This window comes from Mugil cephalus, chromosome 12 (genome assembly GCF_022458985.1).
Source record: "Mugil cephalus isolate CIBA_MC_2020 chromosome 12, CIBA_Mcephalus_1.1, whole genome shotgun sequence".
In the NCBI taxonomy this organism is placed as follows: domain Eukaryota; kingdom Metazoa; phylum Chordata; class Actinopteri; order Mugiliformes; family Mugilidae; genus Mugil; species Mugil cephalus.
The window spans coordinates 15442752-15468536 of record NC_061781.1 but is presented as its reverse complement, the minus strand read 5'-3'; the positions used below and the strand labels follow the sequence as shown (position 1 = coordinate 15468536).

Sequence of the window (25785 nt, the reverse complement as noted above, 5' to 3'; positions counted from 1 at the left end):
CGACCGGTCGCGTTTCGTTTCGCTACTGCGCTGTGGCCGTGAAAAAGACAAGCGATGCAGGCAGGAGGGCTTGTGTCAACACATGGGACAGCAGAAAGTTAAAGGAGACTTCGTTTAAAACGGCCCCAAGCTAGCTGACGCGTCGTTTGGGAAGCAACGAGAGAAGACCAGGGAGATCCAAACTCAACCATGGTTTCTGCTGAGCACGTAGCTCACAAGATACTGACTTACATCCCGTATGTCCTTGTTTTGATTGATATGAAATATGAAGGTAAGAAGCTGACTACCTGTACTTTGCTCTTTGACTTGTAGTTTCTTATCGCTGTCAAAACTGACGTATCCATAATGTAAGGGAGGGACGACGTTGGCTGTAGCTAAGTGGCTATCAGTGCTTGCTAACGTTAAGCTAGGTAAACAGCTATTTATGTATTTAGTTTTACTTTTATTAGTTTTACTTTATGAAGTGACTTTATTTGAACGTACAGTCGAATAAAAACTGAACGGACATCATGTGGGGACATTAGCGAACATAACTTAGTGCAGACGTTCATTCGCTCCTTGTTTATTGTTAACGTAAACACATACGTTTAAACTGTCCGTCTTGTGTTTGTATCATGCCGGGATGCGTCAGTACTGTGTGTGTTTTGCAGGGGTGAAATGTGGCAAGGATGGGAGTGTGGACAATCACATGGAGATGGGGAAGAAACTGCTAGCAGCTGGACAGCTAGCCGATGCCCTCTCTCATTTCCATGCTGCTGTGGGTGAGTGACGGGGACAAGATAAACGCTGACTGGGCTTTAACAACACCATGTGCACTTCAAAAATAGGTTTAGTAATGTTGCATCTGTCATTCCCTCAGATGGGGATCCCAAGAACTACATGGCATACTACAGGAGAGCCACGGTGTTCCTGGCCATGGGGAAGTCAAAGTCTGCCCTGCCAGACCTGAGCAGAGTCATTGAACTCAAACCAGACTTCACAGCTGTGAGTTTCTACACTGGGTTTAAAATGGTTTCACAGCTCGTGCGTTTGATAAGATTGCGAGACACGACTGTACAAATAAGATGGAGGAAGCTGCTATGTACCAATACACAAAAGCATTATTTCATCTAGGCACCAGTGTAAATGAGCCGATTTAGCACAAATGCTAATTTTCAGTCGTAGTCCCACGGCACATACTTAAAATGAGTCATACGATGGACAATTACAAACTCAGACAATATCAAAACAAACAATATCATAACAAAACATTTTGACCCACAATTATAATTACGTCTGATTTATTTTTAACCAGTGTTTGAGATTAAAAAAAAAAAAAAGAAGTAAGTAGTTGTCACAGTTTCTGATGTGTATTGGTAACTTTCTGCAGGAATGTTTTCCTCTTACACATACACTAGTGAAAAACAAATGCATTCTCGTATAACATTCCTGCACTAAAACCCTCTTTTGTGACTGTCACGTTGTTTAGTTTGTGTTGAAACAGCGTAAGACACGTGGTAATTCAACTGACTGTTCATTTTGTACTTTGTGATGCTGTAAAACTGCTCTGAATAAAACCCTAAAGTGTTTCTGTTTAACTTAGCCCACTGTTTAAAAAGGGACGGCCAAAATAATAGAAATGCGTTAGTACGACACAATGCAGTTCTGTAGCACTACAAATTGTGGCCTCCTAAATGAAGACGTAGCTGAATCAACAGCTTTTTCAGTTATTTCAAACACATGTCGAATGTGATAACCTTCACGAGACTAGGTTTTAGTGCAGAGCTGTTTGAATGCGTTTGTTTTCACTTGTGTACTGAAAGTTATGTATGTTAGTGTTTCTCTCGGCTGCACAGCTGTGCTGTCAGCACACGAGTCTCTAAGTTTGTTTTCCTGTCAACAGGCACGTCTACAGAGAGGAAATCTCCTTCTAAAGCAGGGGAAGCTGGATGAAGCGGAGAGCGACTTCAAGAAAGTGGTAAGTGTGTTTCAATCACAGAGCGATATCCTTGTTGACACTGGGAGCTCGGTTCACCAGGAGATGTCAGTGTTGATCTGTAGCCTGGTGTTTCAGTCAAACTAAATACAAGTAAGAGAACAAGGCCTTTATTTCATGCTTTGAAATGAAGATAATCATTTAAGTCAACAGCCTAAATGTAGTTTTATTATATCATAATGAAACGTGTAATAATTTATTTTTTTTAAACGTTCCCTCGAGGAGGAAGGAAATCCCATTTTGAGAGATTTCTGTCACTGAATGAAACTATTTTCTTTTACACACTGTGAACAAATTGAAACAAGGCCAATTTACGTTTTCCCGCTGAGCTCTGTAGGATTACAATTATACTCTCAATTAATGAGAGGTTTGCAAAATGCAAGGAAATTAAAGCCCCGTACCAATAAAGCTCCGCAAGACCTTAGAGAACGACAAAACCACACATCTGTAAGCCATCTTACAAGATGTGGGTAACAACTGGGGCATTCAGGCATCATTTTTAGGTGCTTCTTGAGGATTAGCACCGGAACTCGCTAATGCGTTTTCCATTAGAATCGCCATTTTTTACACTGTAGTTTTGCACCACCCTCAGAAGACGTAAACACCCCGGTTGCATCTACAAATAGATCTTAGATGATGGGGATGGGATTCACATCACATACTGTCACTGCACTTAGAGCGATGTGTCTGGCTTCCAGCTCCTAGATCAGTTTCAGTCATGCCTTTACATTTCCTTTTATTAAACGCCCAGAATAAGGTAACACGTAATGGGAAACTGCAGGTGGCTAATATCCAAGAGGGTAATGTGCTAAAGGATGCTTTTAAGTACAGGTTAAGGGCCCGCTATTTGTGATTGTCTAAGGTACTGAAAAAGTCTTTAAGTAACTTTGATGCATTCTCCTTCAAGAGGACGAGGGGCCACTTTCCCTCTAGGGGCCAGTGGGACTTGTGCAGTTTTATGTGGACAACACCGTTTTACTGGTGTAATGTCAAGGGATCCGGCCGGGGGTGCACGCTGTCCTGCTGCTTCAGCAGTCCACGACTTTGGTCGAGAGTAATGCATCACATTTATTCCCTAAGCTGAGCGAGCAGGAACCACTTAAAGGGTAGCCGGGCCTGTTCGTAAAGGACGTGTCATTAGCCGAGATTGCTCTAGTGAATACCTCTATGATTAGGATGATTATAATGTAATTGGGTTTAGGGGATAGCGAGTGCCGCTGCGATAGGTGCTGCTCGCAGGAGGCAGAAGTTGGCACAGAAATCTCTTCACACGTATAAGGGATCATATTGGAATAGAGCTCCTGGTCTACAAGCTGCTCTATATATCCTGTTCCATATTGTAGCCGGTTTTCCAGCTTTCCCCCAGGTAGGCTGATTTAACGCCACTGTAATTCCTTGAATTTTCCCCAGCTGAAGTCCAACCCCAGCGAGAAAGAAGAGAAGGAAGCCCACAGTCAGCTGACGAAGTCCGATGAAATCCAGCGGCTGGTGGCTCAGTCACGCAGCAGCTTCAACACCAAGGATTATCTGACAGCTGCTGCCCTGCTTGACACCATCATTGAGGTAAGAGATCTACGTCGTCGGCCGGGGCCTAATTTTCCTGCGGGAAACGACATCGTTCGCGTTATCACGACTGCACGGAGCATTTGTATAATGGCTGCGGCTTGTAAGCGTCACCGTCCACCTGTTGCAGACTTGCATTTGGGATGTGACCTCTCGCGAGATGAGAGCGGAGTGTTTCATTGAAACGGGGGAGATGGGGAAGGCCATCAGTGACCTTAAAGCGGCATCCAAGTTAAGGAGTGACAACACCCAGGCCTTCTACAAGCTCAGCACCATCTACTATAATCTTGGAGACCACGAAATGTCCCTCAAGTAAGATCCGTACTTCTTTCTTTCATGGTGACATAAAATCCTCCCAGTTACTTAACTCTTTCTCCCAGAATCACATCTCTAGGGGACTGCATTTCAATTACTTTTTTTATTTTTTTATTTTTAGGAAGAAGGAAACAAATTGTTTTGGTTAAGTCCATTTGAGATGATATCAAATTATAAATACGTGCAATAAGATGTGCTATTTGCACCAGTTGTCAGACTTTAAATGGAAAATGATAAGTTTCCAGCCATGAACACGACTTAGAAAAATGTAAAGCACAAAAATATCTGAAGCAAAAGTACATTTGGAGCGATGATCACAAGCAGGCCATTAACTCATGTTCAACACAATGTTTGTTTACAACAGTACAAACTACAGCTTCAGGAGCAGAGCTGAACTGAATAGCTTGTACTTAATGAAATGTGTGTTGTTTTTTTTTTAAAAGGTGTTCTTGTTCAGTCTGTTTTCAGTTAGAACTGGAGGCTAACATAAAATCCACCAGTAGAGAATCATCATGTTCACCTTTTTCGCCGTCTTTCTCCTCTCCTGTGATCTGCAGCGAGGTGCGCGAGTGCCTGAAGCTGGATCCTGATCACAAGCAGTGTTACAGCCATTACAAGCAGGTCAAGAAGCTTAACAAACAGATCCAGTCTGCGGAGGAACTCATCCAAAAGCAGAGGTGTGTGTGTGTGTGTTGTACTTGTATGGCTGTCTCCGATTTAAACCCTGGGAAAGTGAGTCCTCGCTTAGCGAACCACCTCCAAAGGGTTGTGTGAGGGTTAAGACGAAGGGTTGGATGTTAAGGGAAGGTACAAAATGTCAGTGAGTGTCATCACAAAGATGGAAGTACAAATGTGTGTGTATATGTTCAGGCAATTTTATATCCCTGTAGATGTAAAATAATATATACCGGGTGTTACATCAGCAGGAGAATGACTGCGGTCTTATCCTGAAGGCCTCCCACTTCCTGGATTTACAAATAGGCATGCCAGTCTTAACGTGAATGCATGTCACATCCCATTTGACATACATAAGGTATCACATTCACAAGACTGAACGGACTGTCGGTGGGTGCACTGATCCATGCCTCGTTGCTCTTTCATTATCATTGATATCCCTTCTCCCTGCTCTTTTTTAGTTACGAGGAAGCGGTGAGCAAATACGAGGCGGTGATGAAGACCGAGCCCAACGTGCTCCATTTCTCGCTCCTTGCCAAGGAGCGAATCTGCCACGCGCTAGCACAAGTAAGACACTTTACCGCCGCCACGGGCTGCGTTGAATCACGCTGAGCTTTTATTAAAAGAAAAGAAAAAAAAAAAACATACATCTGACTGTTGACGAAATCTTTGCGCTGCGACCAGAGCCAGCAGGGGGGCAGAGCGATCTCGGTGTGCAGCGAAGTCCTCCAGTCGCAGCCGGAAAACTTCAACGTGCTGAAGGACAGAGCGGAGGCCTACATCCAGGAGGAACAGTATGAGGAAGGTGAGTCCGTCCGATGATGGTTTGAAACGTAGAGCTCTGTGGAAAATGGAGTTAGAAACTACAAATATTACTTTATCTCTGCTATTTGTTTGACATTTACCATTAGACTTGTTTTACTGGGATATATCAGATTTACACAGCAGTCTTGATGATTAGTTTTTAAAACTTCCCCTGATTCAGTCCAACCCTGTGTACAAATTCACCACTGAGGCTGAACCCAGTGGTGAATTAGTACTTCTGCATTGCGTCAAGTGGTTTCCCAATAAGTTCCTCTTTCATATTTACACGTGTCACAATATAACTACACCGCACTGCAAACTACAACCTCATTAGCAGAAATACAGTTAAACACAGAAAAACGGAACGTAATTATGTAGAATTCATTGTGGGGTTGTTTTCTTTTATCAGATTGAATTTTCTCTGGCTTTTCAATAAATGGCCTCTGAGTCTGGTCACTTCATAGAACCTTTTGACTATTAGCTGGTGTCATGGCAGCAGTCGAACACTAGGGGTCCTTGTAGCACTTCACAGAATATAATAAAAGTTCTGATTTTAATCTTCTAGAAATATATAGAGAGGTGCCTTAAATCCAATTACGTTCTGCCCTTTCTGTTCAGCGTGTTTATTAATTTAAATAAGCATGGCTTAATTTAATTAAAGCATAAAAACTAGCACATCTTAAACCAAAAAAAAAAATCCACTGTGGCGGCACATATCTCATGCAGTATCATTAGACATGGAGCCGAGTGCCTTAGAGGTAACGCGGGCTGGGTAAGTGTGCAGAATTAGTTGTGTCTTCAAATATGAAACCATTCATTCTTTGACGGCTGTGCCAAAACACACACACACACGCACACACACATATATATATACTCGCTATCTTCTCAAAGCCTTTGCTGGCGGGGCAGGGGGTGGGGGATTAGGCTGAAACAACGATCTCCACTATCTGTTGTCAAATTGCAGAAATGATGGCAGATGGTGAAATCCCCAGGAATAGTCTGTCTCCCACTCATCACTGTACCTGTCACCTGGTGTTCTGCTACCACTGTGCAAACAGCCAATGGATATTTTTGTCCAAATCCCTGCCTACATTTTATGTTTATCTGTCAATTAAGTTTGAAATATAATGTAAACCATCCCGCCCATGCCGGCGCGTTTGTGCACAGATTACTGTTGCGGGATCCAAATCCGCGGCTTCTGTAGAATCGGTTTCACTCCAGCTGCTGCGGCATTACAATTTGAAACTTATCAGTAGCGCGTTATAGGAAAAGAAAAATACAGCGAAGCACCCCGTAAAGTCTGAACCGGTGTTTACCACTGCAACGTTTGAATAACACTAGAGGAAGCTGTGAAGGAAAATCAGAAACAAATACTTCCTCCATACGCTGGCTTTAAGAAACGAGAGGCGTTTCACTATATTCATGAAACTATGAACCGTTTCCTACAAATCAATCAGGTTTTGTGACTCCTAGTTATTACTTTATTGTGTGTGCAGTGCAAATGAATTAACTAGTGTCCTATATGCAAGAGTAGGACACAGAATTTTCAAGTTGTGCTAGCATAATGAGAAGACTTGAATTTAAATTGATTGTGTGCACAATCCATGTAACAAAATATAGAACACGGGCAGTGTGCCGAGGACCTCGCGTAAAATGTAAAATGTGGTCAATGTGCTGCTGGATTGTCAGTGACATTTTCCATCGGAGCAAGACACAAAACTACCAAACTGGCACTGAGCGAGTTTAGAAAAAGAAGCCATGTCGCTAGGACTTCACTGATTTATCCCCCGCTAACAGATTTGCCTTGCAGGAGGAAAAAAATCCAAAAAAAACTCATCAGATGCAGACCCAACGTCAAATGTTTTTGTTCGGGACACAACAAGTTGAAGTTAAAGAAGTACCAACAGGAGGCAGAACGGAAATAAGTCTTCACACCAGCAGGTGGCGGTAGTCCGGGTTTGTCGTTGACGCGAACACCCAATCAGCCGATCAGAGCTCTGCCTCTCGCTGACTGAATCATTCGACTGGTACCAAAAAAAATGAAAAAAAAAAAAAAAATTGACTGAACTCGCATAAGAAAAGGCACAATCTAATCTACTCGCAAAATTATTTCTATAATGGCTAAATCTTTATATTTTTAAACTCTCATCAGTGGCGTTTCAATTTAAATAAAAGGGGGAAAAAAAGCACAGCTAACACATTTTCCATTAAACCCAGAACCCAGATCACCCCCAGTGGCGATAACACTCTTCACTAAGATGCCATCAGCTCGTACGCGCCGCACACACCGGACGAGCCCGGTCTGCGTACGCCGTCATTAACATGGCCCGAACACACCAGCAGGTGGGGATGCCAGACGTCGTGTGGGCTTTTAAACTGTCAGAGGACATGGGTGTTAAATTCACCTCGGTGCACCTCACCGAGTAAACAAGCCTCAAAGCGCCCAAACAGCCCGGAGCTGCTGCCGTATGATCTGAAGGTGATGGGAGCCGCTAAATGAGTGGTTTACCACGGGAGCGAAGCTTCAGATCTGAAATCTTCGGAGATACAGTTAGGAAAATTATGTAGGTCGTAATAGGAAAATCATTCTGACGAGATGCCTTTTTTTTTCCACGAGTAAATTTTAATACTGTACCTACTCTATAAAATTATATTTCTCACAGTCTCAGAAAAACCCCAGCAGTAGATTATGTTATTTACCTTTAGAGTCATGTCACATTTCAGACACGGCAGCCAAATTCTAGTTTTCACTAAGCACGTATCATTAACGATCCCTCCACTCTTCAACTGGTACGTGAGGTCGCGTCAGAATGTCAATTAAGGCGGCGGTGACGCAGTCGGTTACGTTGACGTTATAAATTTTAGAAGCCGCAGTTAAACATCGATCCTCGCTGCTCGGTGCGCTGGGATCCTTTAAACGGGGAACCGGCGGTACGAAAACCAAACGCTCCACCACAGCAACACAAACTCCTCGCGCAGGCAGCTCAGAAGATCCACAGGATCTCCAACCTCAAAACGACAACACTGTCAAGCACCTGAACCGATTTGCGTCGGATTGTTGGTTGGCGCTCAGTCCCTGGGAGTTGTCGTTCCCAGACAAGAACTCAACAAAAACTAGGAGATGCCAAACTGACTTTTTTTTCCCCAGCTACATTCTCTTGCTACTTGCTGTTTAATTAAGAGCACAGCTGCTATTATGTTGGGACTGTGTTATTATGCAGTTGTGACCATGGTACAGCCTGGTCTCTTGTTTGTGTGGTAGTAGTGTCTCGCAGGAAGGTTCATTCAAATAAGGCAAGTTTTTTTTTCCTGAACGTATCTCCAACCTGGTGCTGAGATGCCTCGGAGCCAAACTCCTTACAGTCATTTTGGCATCTTTCCTGCCACTAGAACGAACTTAAAATATAACCATTTTAATTAATGACCTCCGAGGCGGTGTGTGCGCATTTAAATCAGAGCAGTTCACGCCACTCTGCGCCGTCCAGGCTATAATATAATTTCCCAGAGAAGCCCATTTCCATTTGCAGAGCCGCTGTCGTCATGCATCACTGTGATTGGCAGAGTGACGAGAGCGGCGACGTGACCGGCAGAGAGAGAGAGTTTATTAATCAGACCCCGCTGCACTTATGCCATGGTCCAAACCCTTAGGCTTTCACACACAGCAGCGCACGTCCTGCTGCCTGGAGGTCACTTAAGACAAAACAAGAAATCAGGCTTTGATTGAATCATCAGAATATTTCAAACTTAAGTCCAAGTCATTGTCGCAAATTCCGGCTTCCGAAATCATTTGCATAAGAATCCGAACTCGGGCCGCAAACTTTTTTTTTTTTTTTCCCTCCCAATGATTGATCGCATTAGTGGAGATGGAGGGCGGCGGAGAGTCAGGAAGCTGGACACAGACCTTTCCCACAACAACGCTGGTGTCACGGCGGCTAAATTGACGCTATTAAGGCGCAGATTGAAAAATAACACAATTATTGCCAGCGGATTGCTTGGTTTTTATCGTCTGAGTGGAGGCTTTGATGCACATCGTGACCCTGTGACAAAGCAGCGCTCAGCGCCCGGCTCCGAGACGCTCGCTCGTCGCAACGGGGTCTTTAAAAACCTTAAGTGCTGCCTTCCACTACTGTACTTGGCTTCCCATTATCAGCTTTGAGCCATTAAGCAATGCCGATTCCGTCCTGCTTTCTTGTTTTCCAGCTATTAGGGACTACGAGACCGCTTCGAAACACAGCGAGAACGACCGGCAGATCAAAGAAGGCCTGGAGAGAGCGCAGCGACTTCTCAAACAGTCACAGAAGAGAGATTATTATAAGATCTTGGGAGTGAAGAGGTGAGGACTGATCACTGGGTTTGTGAAATTCGATAGAGTTTTTAGAAAGGCAGCTTATTTCCTAGACTGTCTGAGAGGAATTGGGATATTTTACTATTGGGTGAATGTAAAATGCATCCCGTTTTTTTGAGTTAAAAGCACTTCTGATGATGTATTTATGACACAAGCAGCGGACTTCTAACCCTAACATTTTAAACAAGTATTTTTAGTCACGGCTTACGTCAAAATAAGGAGGAAGAAGCCGTTCTTATCTCCAAACAACGTGCTGATAGTGTTCTCCCTCCGTGGTTGCAGAAATGCCCAGAAAAAGGAGATTATCAAAGCCTACAGGAAGCTGGCACAACAGTGGCACCCGGACAACTTCCAGGATCCAGAGGAGAAGAAGAGGGCGGAGAAGAAGTTCATCGACATCGCTCAGGCCAAAGAGGTTCTCACTGATCCAGGTGAAGCGTGTGCTCTGTGAAGCTGCTGTGCGCGGCTCGCTAAATTATTTGGTCGCTTATTATTTCAGTACGTTTGCTATTACTGCCATAGACAGGACAGGTTGTATGTTTTAGAATCCCACAATCACACTCAAATTCGATCTAACCTAATTATTATAACTTCTATTGATACTATCCCCCATCCTGCTTATATCAATTAATATTGTAAAGAAAACTAATACACATTAGCCAGACTCAGTTCCTATCAGGATGAGGCAACGCATGGCTGAGATTTCATTATGGCTGCTTCAACTGATGCAGAGGGACAAAAAATACCTCTGCACGTTAACTGGATAGTCCGACAACCAATCAGCTCAAAGGCCTTCACATGATGTGTTTGACTACATCACTGTGACTCTTCAAATTCCAACTGACTTCCAGGATAAATATAAGTAAAAGTGCCCTTTGAATTTGTTTTTCACTCACATTAATCTGATTTTTTTTTTAATAGAGATGAGAACCAAGTTTGACCACGGAGAAGACCCCTTAGACCCCGAGAGCCAGCAGGGTCACCACCACCACCACAACTTCCACGGAGGTTTCCACGGCTTCCAGGGCTTCAATCCGTTCGGCTCTGGGCCCTTTAACTTCAAGTTCAACTTCAACTGAGGAGCTTCTGCTCTCCGGCTCAGCTGGAGTGGAGTTTTCTGCTCTCCTCCCCATTTACGAGGGAGATCGCTGGCAAAGGGAACGTCAGATCACAAGCGTCACAAAAAGAAAAAAAAAAAAATCCGACTTTAATTCAGTGACTTTAACTAAAGATGCATCTCTGTTGTTGAATAAAACAACTTTGAATTCCGACTGGGAAAAATCTGTTGCTATGCTAACAAATATCTGCCTTGTGTGAAGCAGCTTTTATCTGTCAAATATTGTTGTTCATTCGACACTCTTTCATGTACTGAACACTCTGCAAGTCACAACCGTTCGCAAGATTCAGTTTGTACAGAGGTACATGACTATTTTTGTATGAATGGAGTTTCTTTTTTATTTTGAAAACTGTAAATAAAGAGCTATTTATGTACATTAAATTAAACGGGGGGTTTTTGGTGTGTAGAATTGTGAAACGGTTTAAAGAGAAAAACAATTGACAATCCCATTAAATAGCCTGTAATCATGCCACAACTTCTTTTTTTTTTTTTGACGGTTTTGTAGCAAAGATTTATTTTTTTTCTACCAAACTGTAATATAAACATTTGTATTTGACACAGCACAGTGAAAGATGGCTGCCCTGAGAGCAGCCTTCCAGCACCCATGTGTTTTTCTTTTTTTTTTTATTTTAAATTGACTAAAGACAGAATAAAACTACTGTTCTGTTGAGCAGCAACACCATCTTATTCCTGAGACAAAAACATTGGTTCATTGAGGGATTCAAATGGAAACATGACTACAGTGAAGCTGAATGCACATACAATAACATGTAAACGTAGTGTAATAAATAAAAATCATATATACCATCCATAAACCACGAACTGTGCAACTGAGGAATTTTAATCCATGATTAAAACTAACTTACACGTAACCTGTAAGGACAGATGACCATTTGTCAAACCCCTTAATTACAAGTTTTCCTGTCCGGTGAATGATAAAGACTTTTAACACATTTCCCCCCAAGTTGTGACGCCCGTGACTTGAGACTTGATCTGGGATCTTAAAGAACGTCCTAATTTCTGAAATGGACGGATGAACATTTATGAACTGGATTAAAAGTAAATAGGCTCCATAATTTGTCTTGGGGTTTTCTCATTCAACAGAAAACATAAAACAGAGCTTCAGGCTCTAACAAACGAATGGAGAGATAACGCAGCCGTGCCACGGGCCGCATGTAAACGACGTCACTTTAAAATGAAAGTGGTAGCTCTCATGCATCAGTGTAGGATTTTTGTTGAAAGCCTGTTGCCTGGGCTGCCGCGCCTCTTCCTCACCTCCTCCACTCTCGTCTCAGGTCTCGGGTCGAGTAGGTGAGGAAAGGAACGTGAACAAACGAGAAAAAGAGAAGGAGGGCAGCTAGGAAAGCTAATAAAAAATCTTTATCATTCATCCTTAACCGGCCTGCGGTGAGTTTAGCTGACGAGGCTGCGAAGTAAAGAGTTTGTGTGCGGCACGGTGGAGTAATTCACTGTGACAAAATGTCCAGCGATTCTCCAAATTACGTAATTAAGCTAACGAGCAAAGATAATGATCGCTGCCTTTAGAAATAACACCAGGTTGCTTATGTCAACAGTGACTTAGTTACCCGAGAATGGTAACGTTGATGGTTTAGGTTAAAGTGGCAATTTAAATGATTTTTATTTAGTCGCTATCTACCTCTAACAAATGAGCCCACAGGTTAAAGTATTGCAATATTTATCCCGGTCTTAGTTACTAAACATCACGTGGAGACTGGATTCGGCAAATGGTCAACTGTCTATGTGCCTCACAGCTGATCTGGATGCAACACCTTTGAAGCATTTAGTGAAAAATAGAAAAATAAACTGGCAGTCACAACTTTGGTTTGGCATCCACAGACCTTAAACACGATGTTCCTGATGTCAAATTAACAATAGAGACCTAAACATATTAGCATTTTGAAAGAGTTCTTAGAAACGCGGCGTCTCCTTTTGATTCTTTGCGTACGCTGCATCAGTGCAATATGTGCCGACTATTCACCCTAACAGAGAGCTTTAACTGATTTTTTATTATTCTCTTTTGACGCTCACTTCATTTTCCAGTTACTTCGTACTGAACTTACCGAGATCAGGCTTCAGAGCTCAAAGCGCACCACGAGTTCACGGTCGGCAGTTAACAATTACATCACGTGCTGATTTTCGTTAAGATCTCAAAATATCACATCCCCCACCGGCTGGGGATGTAACACTCCGCGGCTATGTTTAGATGGAATCGTCTGTCTTCGAGCTTCACAGGTGGCCCGCGCACAAAAGGTGCTGCCTCCTTCCTCTCCAGCGTGGTGCTGGCAGACACTAAAGTTCATCTCGCCGGTTGTCTGCTGCGTCTGCAGAGGAGGAGGGAGGGGTGGGGGAGGGAGGGGGGGGTGTTAGAAAGAACGATGAATATGAGCACGGCGGTAAGACAGAAACCAATTTGGCCCAAACAAAAGGTTAATCATGCAGAAGAACAGATGCTGCTCCCTAAAACATTGCAGACGGAGAATAAATTGTGTTTTCTTTGTTAACCTTTTTCATGTTGCGAGGGGGTCTGCTCTTGCGTCGTGGCTTCTTCCTGCTCCTGGACCTGTCTGAGCAGCTGTTTTATCTCGTTGTCATACTCGACCCACTCGGGCACGATCCTCGCCGCGGCCGTTAGCTTGGGCTCCTTGGTCTTCGGGTTGTTGCACTGCAGGAGGAAAAAACGGACAGGACGCATCACTCACGCCACCGGCGACACTTTCTCCTAACAAGTCTGATCGCCGTTCCCACAGCTGTCTGTGATGGGCATCTGAAACTAATCTGATTTCCAATTCTGTTAAAAGGACATTAGGCCATGTCTTGTGTCTGAATTACCAAGTGGTGACCTATACCATGACGAGACAATACTTCCTATTGCAGTCTACTGGAGCCCGTCCAGTAATTCTCTAAATGAGTTTAGGACACTAAAGGATTGCTCCCTCAGTTGTCTCCTAAATGCCAAGTGCCTCGTGGACATTAAAGCCTGGAAATATTCTCTTGTGTTTTAGCGCTACGGCAGCTGCAGTCCACTGGAACAACAAATAACGGAAGAATAGATTCTTTTTTTGTTTAATTATCAACCCACAAAAGGATTAACATAGATAAAACAAAAGTGATTCATGGCTTTAAATATCTAAATAAAAAGAAAAACTAATTTGATGTCGAATTATTTAGCGGTTCACAAGTATTCCAATTAGCATCCCATGCTACTAATTACAATTACACAGTCAAATGTAATCACTCCGGGTCTCACCAGGTCTATAGTCTTAGCGGTGACTTTGGAGGTGTCATCACACCACGTTTCACACCACAGCCACTCCTGAGGGAGAGACTTGATGGCCACCTGGTGAATCATGTTGTTAGGCAGGTCCTAAAAATATCGCAAAAACAAAATGTAAGTATTAAGTGCATGACGTAAAGTAACAGGCGCTATAAGAGGATGATGCGGCGGCGGGGTCTCTGGGGAGCGTACCTGGTCCAGGTTGGACAGACTGTTCGGGTCCTGGCTCAAGGCTTGGTACTGGCCTCGTAATCGGTCCCCAGCTGCAATCTTACGGAACTTCTTTAAATCCACTACGTACAGAGCGCTGGGTGAAATATGAGAAAAGAGAGAGGAGATGGAAAAAGCAGGTGTGAGGAAATCATTTCCCTGAAAATGAAAACCTCATAGGAGCGGCTTTGTGTAAAAAAAAAAAAAAAAAAATGACTCAACAAAGATAAAAACCTCAGGCGCATTCACTTAAGTGTGCCCAACATGGCATGTTAATAAACCCAAAGGTGGAGACTGTGTCGTTCCATTTATCACTTATTAGATTTAACGCGAGCCTCCCAGTTTTCCCTGCTCTCGCTGATGCGGATCATCTCTCATTCTTTTTGTCCTGCTCCGTGGAGCTGAGCAGCGTCCTGGAATCCAATCAAATCACTCCGACTTGTGTTTTTCATTAGGCAGCGGCGAAGTGGATAGTTCTGCTCTCGTCCGCTGACTGCCAGCTGATTAGCCCTCGCGGTGAACTTAATGCTTATGAAGGCCAGAAGGGGGAAGAGCACTTTATTTATGATGATATTTATCATAGCCTAGCACGGAGCCAGTAACACGATTTCATTATGGGACGTGTTTCAATCAATACAGTAAAAGAAGTAGTTGAAAAAAAAAAAAACTCTTCACATGTTTGGATAATACTCCAATCACACAGAGCTGTTAATGCTAAAACAAACTCAACTCCACGGTACTGGACAACTTGTGGGGGCGGGGAAAGTCTGGGCTGGCTTTCAGGCTATGAGTATCACGGCTGAATACAAAAACACAGCTGCAAGTCCACCTATATAAAGCCTTGAAAAATGAATTCATGATGTAACAAAATTACGTATAATGTAAATATCTGAATGACATAAGTAAAAATGTCAGACATTCAAGTACGAGTGCCGCTATAATCCATTTACTAGCTTTGAGGTAGGATACCTGATGTGATATTTCCTGTGACTGAGATGTGAGGCCCAGTAGCCGGTCTTCCAGAAGCGATATCCTTCCATCTCTCTGCGGCTATCGCAAAACGGCGTGTAGCCATAAGGAGCGCCCTCCAGGTCTAAATCCCTCAATTCTTTCAAATCAGCCCGGACTATCTGCGGGAGGGAACAAAGTCTTCGGTTGAGCACGGGAAGGATCGATGGCGCTCCTGATTTGATCGGCCTCACGCTGCCCGCGACGTCGCGGGACGCTCCTTTACCTGGTCGGCGTCGACGAAGATGATCTTATCCACAGCCAAGGGGAACAGAACGTCCAGGAAGAGGATCTTGTACCCCCAGATAATCCGCTGCTTCTCAGTCTGCTGGTGGAGCCAGCGAGGCCACTTGTACTGCACCAGTTCGTACTGGAAGCCGTACGACTCCGCCATGTAAGAGATGGTCTCCTACACGGGAAGTAAGCACCAAATGTAAGGTAAATCAAAAAAAAAGAGCGCACTGCTTACCGGGGAAACATCTGTATAAATGCAAATGGTTTACCTTGAAAGAAGGAGACAAGTAATTCTTGAGGAACCAGAACTTCACAGGGGTCTTTGTGTGCCGAAGGACGGACAGCATCATTATTCTGCGGCATGTACAGAACGAGACAGGGCTAAGTTTCTGGATTGGGGGATAAAAGGAATGCAATGCGCTCGTGTGTTTTTTTTGGAAGTGACCGACCTCAGAAAACGCTCGTACAGATGGCCGGAGGCGACGGAAAATATGTTTAGAATATCTTCCTTTTTCTTCTCGCCACTATCCTTCTTTGAGCCGCCACCTGTGATGCTGCAAATGAGAGCGTAATACATGAGTCTGCTGCGCTCTGATTGATGTTGTTGTTCCGTACAGTGGCAATAAATCAAAACTAAGGCAGGAGCCACCATGCTTTGGTGAAGAGGAAGGGGAAGCAGCAGTTATAATAGCCGGCAGAAAACATTTCCAAACAAACCATGCAACACTGTGTTTTATTTCATTAACAGAACAACGGGAACGAGAACGGAAGCGCTGTGAAAATCAACAAATGCGACACGAGTTCGGATCCTGCTGGCACTGAATTAACATATTAACACAAACACAAGTGAACACCTAAACAGGTCTTTGAGTTTATGTGTTAAGATATAGCTAATATAGAATGTAAGATAAAATAAGATAGGCACCGAGTGAATCAAGTCATCTTTAGTGATCAGGCTGCAGAGCTCGAAGCAGAGTCAAAAGCACTATTCACAGTGTGCATTCTGTGCAGCTGGGCGCGTTGGCCTCACCAGGAGAAAATGGAATATAAGCTGCACGAGTGCATTATCATACATTATGGCTAATTGCGTCAGGAGTTGGTGAAAAATCACGGCAATCACATCGGCTCCTCTCATCCTCTTTAAAAGCAGTGCTCTCCTCACCGCGCTCTCCACTGACGCTCCGGTGATGGCGCAGATCAGATAGTCTTGAAACAGCATCTCTCGAGGACAGACTAATATTCTCCTCTGAGACATGCAGAGAAATTTACAGGAGCCCATTCTGTTCCTTTTTAATTCTTGTTCAATACGTGGAATTTGCAGTTGCCATGTTTTACACATATTTCACTGGATTACTCACAAATTAGCTTGGAATGACGTCCTTCCACCACTATCTACTTCTGGTCATAAATGAGTTTACTGTACAGATTAATAAATAAAAATGTGGTACAGGAAATCACTGAACAATATTTAAAGAAAAAAAGCTTAGCCAGACTTTTAGAGAGGAATTAGGCAACCACAGCTGTTGCCCTGGTAACCTGGCGTGGCTGCATGAGGATACGTGAAAAAGGACTGGAGAGAAAAGATGGCCGTGAAGGAGAACGAGAAAATTTCCATTTTTTGATCACTGTTGGGAAACCAAATAAAATGTGCATGAGTCCAACTTCACACACACACAGCAGCTGTTTGTCAGAAAATGTATCAACAACTATTATAATAAAATGTTTCAATAATCTATCGCGCCTTGACAACCTGTAGCTCCTCGAACGTGAAGGACTGAGAATAGAATTCTTTTGGAAAGTAATACGGGTTTGACGTCACCTGTTTCAGCAAGTGAAAATAGTAGAGAAAATGGTTCCTGAAATGTGATCCATCGCAAAGCCTCAGACCCCACTGTGGGCTACACTTAGCCAAATAAATTCAAGGGAGGAAAGAGACTCCCTGCGCCTTAGGAGAAAAATGGCACGAAACCAAACTTTAATGTGTGCACATCAAGTCTCCTCATTAGGTTTCAGACTGACGTGGCATGTTAATTAAGTTGAAATTTAAAAACTAGTCAACAAACGGATCCGTTCAGATGTTCACGTGTTGAGATGACAGCGTTAATGAAAGAAAAATCCAAAAGGACACTCTCTGTACTTGTGAAGGCATCAACATACTCCGGCCGCCATCACAGAGCGGTGGCTCATGATGCAAGGCACATTTAGTGGACAGAAATCAGGACTTGCTCCGGGGTAGATGTGTCTGCAGTCAAACTGTGTGTCCTTGTCCGTAACAGACTGCTGATGAGGAAAGGAGCGTCTCTCCCACACTCAATCACAACCACAGCCTCGGCCTCGAGGCTCCAGGAAGACACCAGTGTGTGTGAGAGGGAGGTGTGAAGGGAGAGGAGGGAGAATACTGTTCGTCTCTGAATGTCCTCCAAAACCAACTCCCTAACACACACACACACACACACACACACACACACACACACACACACACACACACACACAAAAAAAGAGTCTAACTAGTAAGTCACACCACATCCGTACAACACGAACACAACGATGGCTCAATTTTGCAGCTTTGAAAATGTTACGGACGCGTCTCCACTTTTAACAACAAATGACGCCTCCCTGCAGTTCAGCTTCTGGGTAGTCACCGCACATCGGTGGGGTCTGGGGACGCCGACCGCTCGCCATGACTAAGCCAGCCATTATGAAGGGCCTCCAGCGCGACAATGGGGTCCCCCAGATAAGCAGCTTTACGGGGTCAGGTGAGAGCCCGTTTGGCTGACTCACCCTAGATAATCTGGACCTCTGGAAGGGTTCACAGAGCTCCGGATAAATCCCGATGACACCAGCTGGACAAAAATCTACTTCTGTTTGCCCTCCAACTGGGCGGATTGAGCAGGATCATTCCCTAATATTCATTCATTCATTCATTCATTCACTATTAACTACCAAAAACTCAAAAACAACTTACTTCACTCTCCAGTTCAGAACATCTTCCCTGCTATGTGGTCGGTGACAACAACGACACTTGACGTAGGGCCAAATTCAAATGGACAAAACATTAGGCCGTCAAAGTCCCGTCCAAAACCCTGCACTAAGGTTTCCTCACAGCTCCGTCCCTTACAGCTACCACTGCTCTCTCGGAGATTGTGCAACCAATTTCTAAGTGCAGCATAAAGGAGAGTTCCCCAGGCTGAGAGAACCAGGTGAAGACGGCGCCTCTCCATAGGTCAGAGAACAAAGAGAAGAGAAAGCGCAGAAAGAAAGAAGTCGTCAAAAGAAAGGAGAGCATGTAAGAAAGAAAAAACCTATTTTCACTCAGTCCCGTTGCTGCTTTACAGAACCAAAGTTCTCTTTGAACATTAGACAAGTCGTCACTAGTCTGTCACTTTGGCTTAATGATGCTTACTGACGCATGCAGCCACCTCACACACACACTCGCGAAGTGTTGATGAAGACATGGCCGTCAGTCCTGATCTTTATATTGAATCCCTTAAAGCAAAATGAGGATACAAATGAAGTAAAGACTTTAAAGTCACCTTTACTTTCGTACCAGTGATATTTTGTAAGATCCTACTTAGGATCGCTGGTGAAGATCTGTCACTGCAGAAATATTCAGACCCTTTACTTATATAATTCTTTTTTGTTTTTTGAATCATTTGCTATTCAGACTAGATTGCATTTGGTAGATTTAATTAGTCATAATCACTAAAGTTAAGCTGCCTTCACCCGAAGTTAATAGAACTGAGTAGGATGATACTATGTTTAAACTCTCCAGAGCACCTTTATAAAAGCTGGACCATATTCTCAACCAGAAGATTTAAGTGCTGCTTGTGATTCAATTTTGTTTTATTTTTATTTTTGCTGGACATGACAAAGGGAAAGCACTCTTCAAGTTAAAAGCAGATAAATTTAGGTTAATGTTCAACTTATAAGGAGCAATTATATCTGCTGAAATCTTCTATCACCTTTTATGCAACGTTGAATGTTATTAGTATTTTTATTACTCAAGTGGAATCATACCATGGGAAATTAAAGGCAAGCACACAATGGGAAATGTCCTTAAGACTCTATTCAAGTGCCACTTTCAGTGTATCTGGTCCTGGTGAAGGAGGAGCAGGCAATAAAAGGTTGGTGGCCCAATATTTGTTCTTATTTTATAGCTACTTAGAGAACATACAAGGACCAGCACTTCAGCACTTCAGTTAGCTCGTTTTAAGGTAGTGAGCCCATCAAAAAAAGGCTCCCCAAACCCATTGCAAAGAACCTCCAAGAGTCCTCGCAATGGGTTTGGTCCATCATCAACTGCACTGCTCTGATTGAATGCAAGAAGCTAATGCTTTTCACTTCATTCCAGTGAATACAGTAGGTGTTGTTAACGGCACTAAAAACTAAATAATCCATCTTTGGTCCAAGGTCCAGTCATATACGGTAGTTACGTCTAATGCCTAATACCTAGCTTAAAAACACGGAAACAAAACACTTGAGGTCACACCAGGCAGGCTGGTCCTCCCAGGCTCATGATGGAGGTCCACCAGAAGAACATTAGTCCTTAGATGGGACACTCACTGCGGCCAAACCAAACGCTCCGATGACAAGTGCTCTATGCTGCTGTTGGCACATAGGCCCAAAACTCATCGTCTTCAAGGAAAAATTAATAGTAAAGATCACGTTTGTCTAATTCAGGCGCCCCCCAATGGTGGGGAATGGAGACATGACAGGTGGGGAGGACACATGGCGGGAAATATTCAATTCAATGCGTCTCCTTTCTTGACAATAACCCCGGATCCACTGTTGTCCAACGATGGACTTCCTCACTGAAGGATTCGGTTTCCAAGCGTCAAGCGGGAAAAATAAAACAGCCGGGTGTTTTTAGCAGCGTGGCTCTAGACCACGCTTCTGTAATGCTCCAGAAACGCGCTGGTGGAGACACTCACATCGACTTGCTTTGTTGTTTTGTGTTGCTTTTGCACAAACTGCAAATGACTAAACAATGTTTCATTATTTTCTGTACTTTTTACTTACGATTTTAAAGCAGGTGGTTGCACAACTACACTTGCATTTTCTTTTGAATTCTGTATTATTTGGTGTTAATGATTTTTGATTTGTTATGAAGTATAATATTACGTAACATTACTGGTCTAATTGGTGCTGCTCGTCCTTTGAGCCAACCACACGAGACAGTCCACATCCCAAAGACCAGGTTGCGCAGCCAGGGGAAAACACAATAAGCCCCCAAACTTTCCTTTTTGTTACTGTCTGATTGAAATTCACATTTAAACTGATGAAAACACAGCATGTGCATGTTCGTGTGAGTATGAATTGTGTTTGTGATCATAGTTTAGGCACATACACATGAACACAAACACATAAGCAGGTCACAACACCACCCGTGATAACCGCAACAACGAAAAATGCAATAACGCTTTTATCATGTCCAAAAACATCTCTACAGTATTACCATTGCTGTTAGAAAATAATACCAAGTCTAATTTTTTATTCACTGCGAGAGTAGCACAAGAATGGAAAGCAACCAATAAACACTGCATGCTAATGAGAAGTTTTTATGTGTTAAATGGGTTCCAGCAAAACTGCCTACCTTTTCTCAAAAGTGCTCCAAACACTTCACACAGCAAGCATTAAGTGAGGAGACAGGATCACACAGTTAGGAAGTGTTGGGGTAAACACACAAATGCACACACATACCTACAGAAGCACATATTTTTTGCAAGACTAGATCTTACAGCATAATATTGCAGCCTGGATCCAGGGGAGGAGTAAGATCTCCTGAAACCGCAAGGTGTAATTGACAAACGGAAGGCACATCAACGCAACCATCAATCAGTGAGCTCACAGTTGTAACCAGCTTGCCAGCTGGTAAAGGGCTTTAAACCCGCTAAAGCCAACAACAGTTTGTGTGAAAAAGGAATACACACCTTGCTATGGAGTCCCATATGCCTTTGCTTTCATTGTTTTCACTTAAAAGATCTTCATTGATCTTCTCTGCCTTTTTTTGCACCTGCAATGATAAAAGTCGACAGAAAGCGGTTACATCCAAACTGATTTTATTACGGGCTGTGTAAAATTGCTTTAAACTCAACTGTGAACTCTGTGGATATTGCAGAAAACTGCAGAAGACCGTTTTACTCATCGTTCGATAACGTTCAGCTCCACAAAGCATCTAATATTTGATGCATACAGCGAATGTAAAAAAAATGAAATAAAAAAAAAAACCCACACTCACCCTGACTTTGATGATTTTACTGTGGAAACTGTTCAGCACAACAATGACATCACCGGCATCTGCAGGAGATTCAGTTCCATCGTGCCTGAAGACGTGGGCAAAGAGTGAGAAAATAATTACCAGCGCTCAGGGTACAGATCAAGGGACTGATTAATACACTGAGAAATATTCATCAACGGCCCAAATTCTGTTAAATGTACATTTAATGTGCGCATTAATGCATCGTTAAATGGCAAATTTCATTATTCATGACCTTTTTAACGTGATAGAAGAATATTACAGCCGACGCAAAAGGATGACTCAGCTTTGAAGAGTATATAAAGGATCTTTATATTTGGCTTTGAATATACACACATTTAATTTGCGGTTGACCTTTACAGATATTTTTAAGTGGCAATCTAATAGAAATAATAATAATAAAAAAATTGCAGTAGTGGATTTCCGGAGGTCTAGGTCCCACCTGCAGCCCATAACCATCGAGGGGGAGTGTGTAGAGGTGGTTCAGACCTATATGTAGCTGGGTCTGCAGCTGGTTGACTAACATAGACTCAAAAAAAGGTCAGAGCTGTCCGTCTTTCCTCAAGAGATGGAGATCGTTTAATATCTGCCAGAAGCTGCTGGACATGTTCGACCAGGCTTTTGTTGCCAGTGTCTCTCTGTGAGGAACCAATTGGAATGTGCTCACTGCTGATGCTACTACTGTATATATTTTACACAACATTATATATTCATGATGTTATATAACTTAAATATCTTTCATATCCGTTTTTATGCGATGAAGACACCGAATTTTCCACGGGATAAATAAAGAATCCAATCTAATCTAATCAAAACTTAATTCATAGTAAGTTAATACAACATTACTCCTTGTTAAACTATCCACTCACTTGTCGGTTTATTAGGTGCACTAGTGAAAATAAATGCTTTTTAATAAAACAAAATAAAAAACAGTCTGGCACTAAACTTCCACTCACGACTTTTCCAACCACTTTGCAAAATGGACTAGTACTGGACTGGTGTACCTAATAAACCGACAACTGAGTGTAGAAATATGTTCAGAAATATATTTAAAGCTTTTACATTGGTTGAGTACATACTACAACAAGCAATCAGTCTGGCTAAGATTTTCTTTTAATAGCACCCACGAATTAAACCATTTAAGTAAAACTGATTTTTCCGATGGCTGGTTCACATGCTCCAAGCTTGGCCAAAAAGAGAGAAAATATATACTGTACTACAGGCTCCTCTAATGAACGAGCGAAACTGCCACTAATGGACGGAGCACTGACAGACAGTGAGAGCGCGCGCTTAAAAGTGGATACTGGGACCGCTGCCAAGGTCACACTCCAACCATATTCATTACCCTCCATCATCATTAAGAATCACCTTACCATTATTTTACCCATCGCTACTTCCCAGCCCTGCTGTATATACTGGTAGATTTAATGAGAAAGTCTGTACAGTATTGATTGCGTAACACAGCCTTTCAGTGTAATTGTTTTATACTGATTTGCCCGGTACAGAATGTGTTTTGGCAGGCAGGGTCTGCAGGGTCTGATGGTGAAACACCAAAGAGCGAACTTCAGATGAGATGAGCAATAGGCTCTGATGCACAGCAACCCATTACAACCCCACTGCTTAGTAAAGGCAAAACTCTAACCTTATCACTATGATAAATGCCCCTTCCTCGCTGGACCCAGACCACACTTCCCCTATTACACTCAAGTGCTGCTTGTGTTTTTGCCCCCTCTGCTGTCACCGGTGCAAATCAGTCTTTAGGGTTCCTGTTAGAAAGCACCAGAGATCAATCTGTATCCCTGCTCCGAGGAGAGAGGAGCTGGCCATCTCATTCATCGCTGTCAAGCCGAGGCGCTGTGGCAGCGCCGGGTGCAGGAGGAAAATGCACAGTCTGGGACCGGAGAGCGCAGACACTGCCACTAAGCGCTGATCGGCCACCTAACCAGAGCAGAGTGCCGCTAACCACAAGAATAATGACACTGCCAAGGTGAAAAATGACATCACCTCTTAGCTTCACCTGGAGGATTGGGGGGATAAATCTTGGTTGTCTGATATGATTCCAGAAGAACCGAGGGCTGTATGTGCCCTAAATCTTATGTGGGGATAGCCAGGGAGGACAGTGTGCGTGTGACTGGAGGGACGCCTGGTACGGTGCACAACAGCTGCTCAAGCAGTCTCCCACCCATGGTTGTGATTATCACCACTTGACTGTGAGTGATTTGTCATTCTTTATGCTCCATAGATTGCAAAAACACATATTGCTTAAAGTAAAAAGTTGCACTTATCTGGAAATGTATCAAACGAAACAAAGCTATACAGAAATTAGACATCGCCAGCACAGGCCAATCTAGTACCTGCAGCCTTTGACACCCACGCCGTGCTAACTAAAACACATCGTGCTGGTGATATTCTACAGTCTGAGGTGGATGGCATGGCAGGTGACCAGCTGAATCATCGCTCCGCTCCGTCTTCTCTTTAATAGCAACCCTCACCTCCTACCTGTGTCTGCACCCTCTACGCTGTGGAGAACTCCATGCACTCATCAAAACCTTGCGTTGCCACAGTGTCAGCAGCTCTCCACGTTACCATAGCGATGGGCTTCATTGCCACCAGTACGTACAGATAGCTGAGAACGACCTCGATGCTGAATTCTGGATGAAATGCGCCAACAGCTCTAGGTGATGAGATCAAAAAGACAACAATACTCACGTGAGAATTTGATAGATTTCTTCTGATCTGCCTTCGCGCAATCTCAGGATCCAAGCGCCAGGATTGGCTTTCAGCTGGAAATACCCCTGTTGTGATGGAAACAGTGAAAGTCTGACTAATTGCAGTAGGAATACAATCCACGCTTTTACATTCCAAGTCTGCCACTTTGTAGTTTGAGTTCCAAACTTCCAACTGCGGTTACCCACGAGGATTTCAACACCATCTACGCAACACGATGCAAAGTAACGCCAAATCCACTGACCAGGTTAGCCATGACAATTGTGTCGTACATGAGCGGATCCTGACTCATGCCCAAGGTAAACTGCAGTCCTCGGGGAGGTTGGCCGGTGGACAGGTCAAAGCAGTGGCCTTCCAGCAAGAGGTGCTCCAGTTCGAACTCTGCTGCCACGATCCCGTTCACCTGGAAAGAAAAAAACACACAGTGGGGGGGGAGATTTAAAGCGCTGTGGCCCTACTTAAGGGTGAGAACGATAGGATTGCTGATTAGTAATGATTACACTGTACCTCCTTCAAGTGGATGTTATCCAAGTCATGGGGGCTGCTAACTGCTTGCACCATCCAGCTCTCTGGAGTGATCATATTAAGGGTGAGGAGCGGAGATTCTGGGAGCTCCATGAAACGGGCGACTGGCCCCGGAGACACTGTCTCGTTGGCCAAGAAAGTTACGTCAGGCTCCAAGACGAAGCGGTAAAAACTGCGGAGACAGTCAGACAACACGATTAGGAATCACTCTAAGTGCTGCCAATTAAGAGCAAATTACTACAACACAGTATTTAGTAGCAGAGAAGAGAATTTAAACGATGAACGGAGAATACTCTGCCCTTTTTGTTATTGGACCGGGACAACAAGTACACCCAAGGAAAGCATTGACCTCTTCTGCGAGGACTGAAATGACGACATGTTGTGCAATGGTCTTCTTTCTAGGACAGGAGAGACGGTCTCTGCTGTGACAGATGGTTTTCTACAATTTCTTCAAAGCGAGGACGCTAATACCATTACTGCCAGTGTTCCTGCTCAATTACTAACAGCGGCACAGTAGAAAAGTTCCCCTTCCTCTCTTATTACGGTTGTCGCAGACGCTAGCTCTGGGCTAATTTTTATGCTAATTGCTTTTCTTCACTGTGCCCTCTGACACGGAGGAGTCATAATGAGCGCAGATAATGTGGCAGATGATAAACATCACCGACGCGAAGTCTTTGAATTCAGAATGCCGTCTCACCCTCAAAGGTAACACGCATTTCTTATTCTCAGGGAGATT

The 25785-nt window shown here is 43.5% G+C and overlaps 2 protein-coding genes across 4 annotated transcripts in view; one reads left to right on the top strand and one right to left on the bottom strand.

Moving 5' to 3' along the window:
• Nucleotides 1-11481, top strand: dnajc3a (DnaJ (Hsp40) homolog, subfamily C, member 3a). Its single transcript, XM_047600748.1, has 12 exons — nt 1-271; nt 651-761; nt 860-984; nt 1883-1957; nt 3386-3538; nt 3669-3850; nt 4411-4530; nt 4990-5095; nt 5213-5333; nt 9533-9665; nt 9960-10108; nt 10599-11481. The coding sequence occupies exons 1-12, from the start codon at nt 190-192 to the stop codon at nt 10754-10756; spliced, it is 1515 nt and encodes a 504-aa protein (XP_047456704.1). The 5' UTR covers nt 1-189; the 3' UTR covers nt 10757-11481.
• Nucleotides 11422-25785, bottom strand: part of uggt2 (UDP-glucose glycoprotein glucosyltransferase 2) — a 37756-nt gene continuing 23392 nt past the window's right edge. Inside the window, exons 28-41 of one of the 3 annotated variants that reach the window (XM_047600744.1) lie at nt 25032-25221; nt 24769-24927; nt 24507-24592; nt 21780-21864; nt 21472-21554; nt 21242-21322; nt 15991-16095; nt 15811-15895; nt 15534-15716; nt 15269-15429; nt 14282-14396; nt 14063-14179; nt 13318-13477; nt 11422-13136 (exon numbers count right to left, since the gene is read on the bottom strand). In XM_047600744.1, the coding sequence (XP_047456700.1) occupies nt 13105-13136; nt 13318-13477; nt 14063-14179; nt 14282-14396; nt 15269-15429; nt 15534-15716; nt 15811-15895; nt 15991-16095; nt 21242-21322; nt 21472-21554; nt 21780-21864; nt 24507-24592; nt 24769-24927; nt 25032-25221 (1642 nt within the window). In that variant the 3' untranslated portion in view covers nt 11422-13104. Of the gene's footprint in view, nt 13137-13317; nt 13478-14062; nt 14180-14281; nt 14397-15268; nt 15430-15533; nt 15717-15810; nt 15896-15990; nt 16096-21134; nt 21159-21241; nt 21323-21471; nt 21555-21779; nt 21865-24506; nt 24593-24768; nt 24928-25031; nt 25222-25785 lie in introns of all 3 variants that reach the window. The other 2 variants (XM_047600745.1, XM_047600746.1) reach the window with 2 other exon arrangements.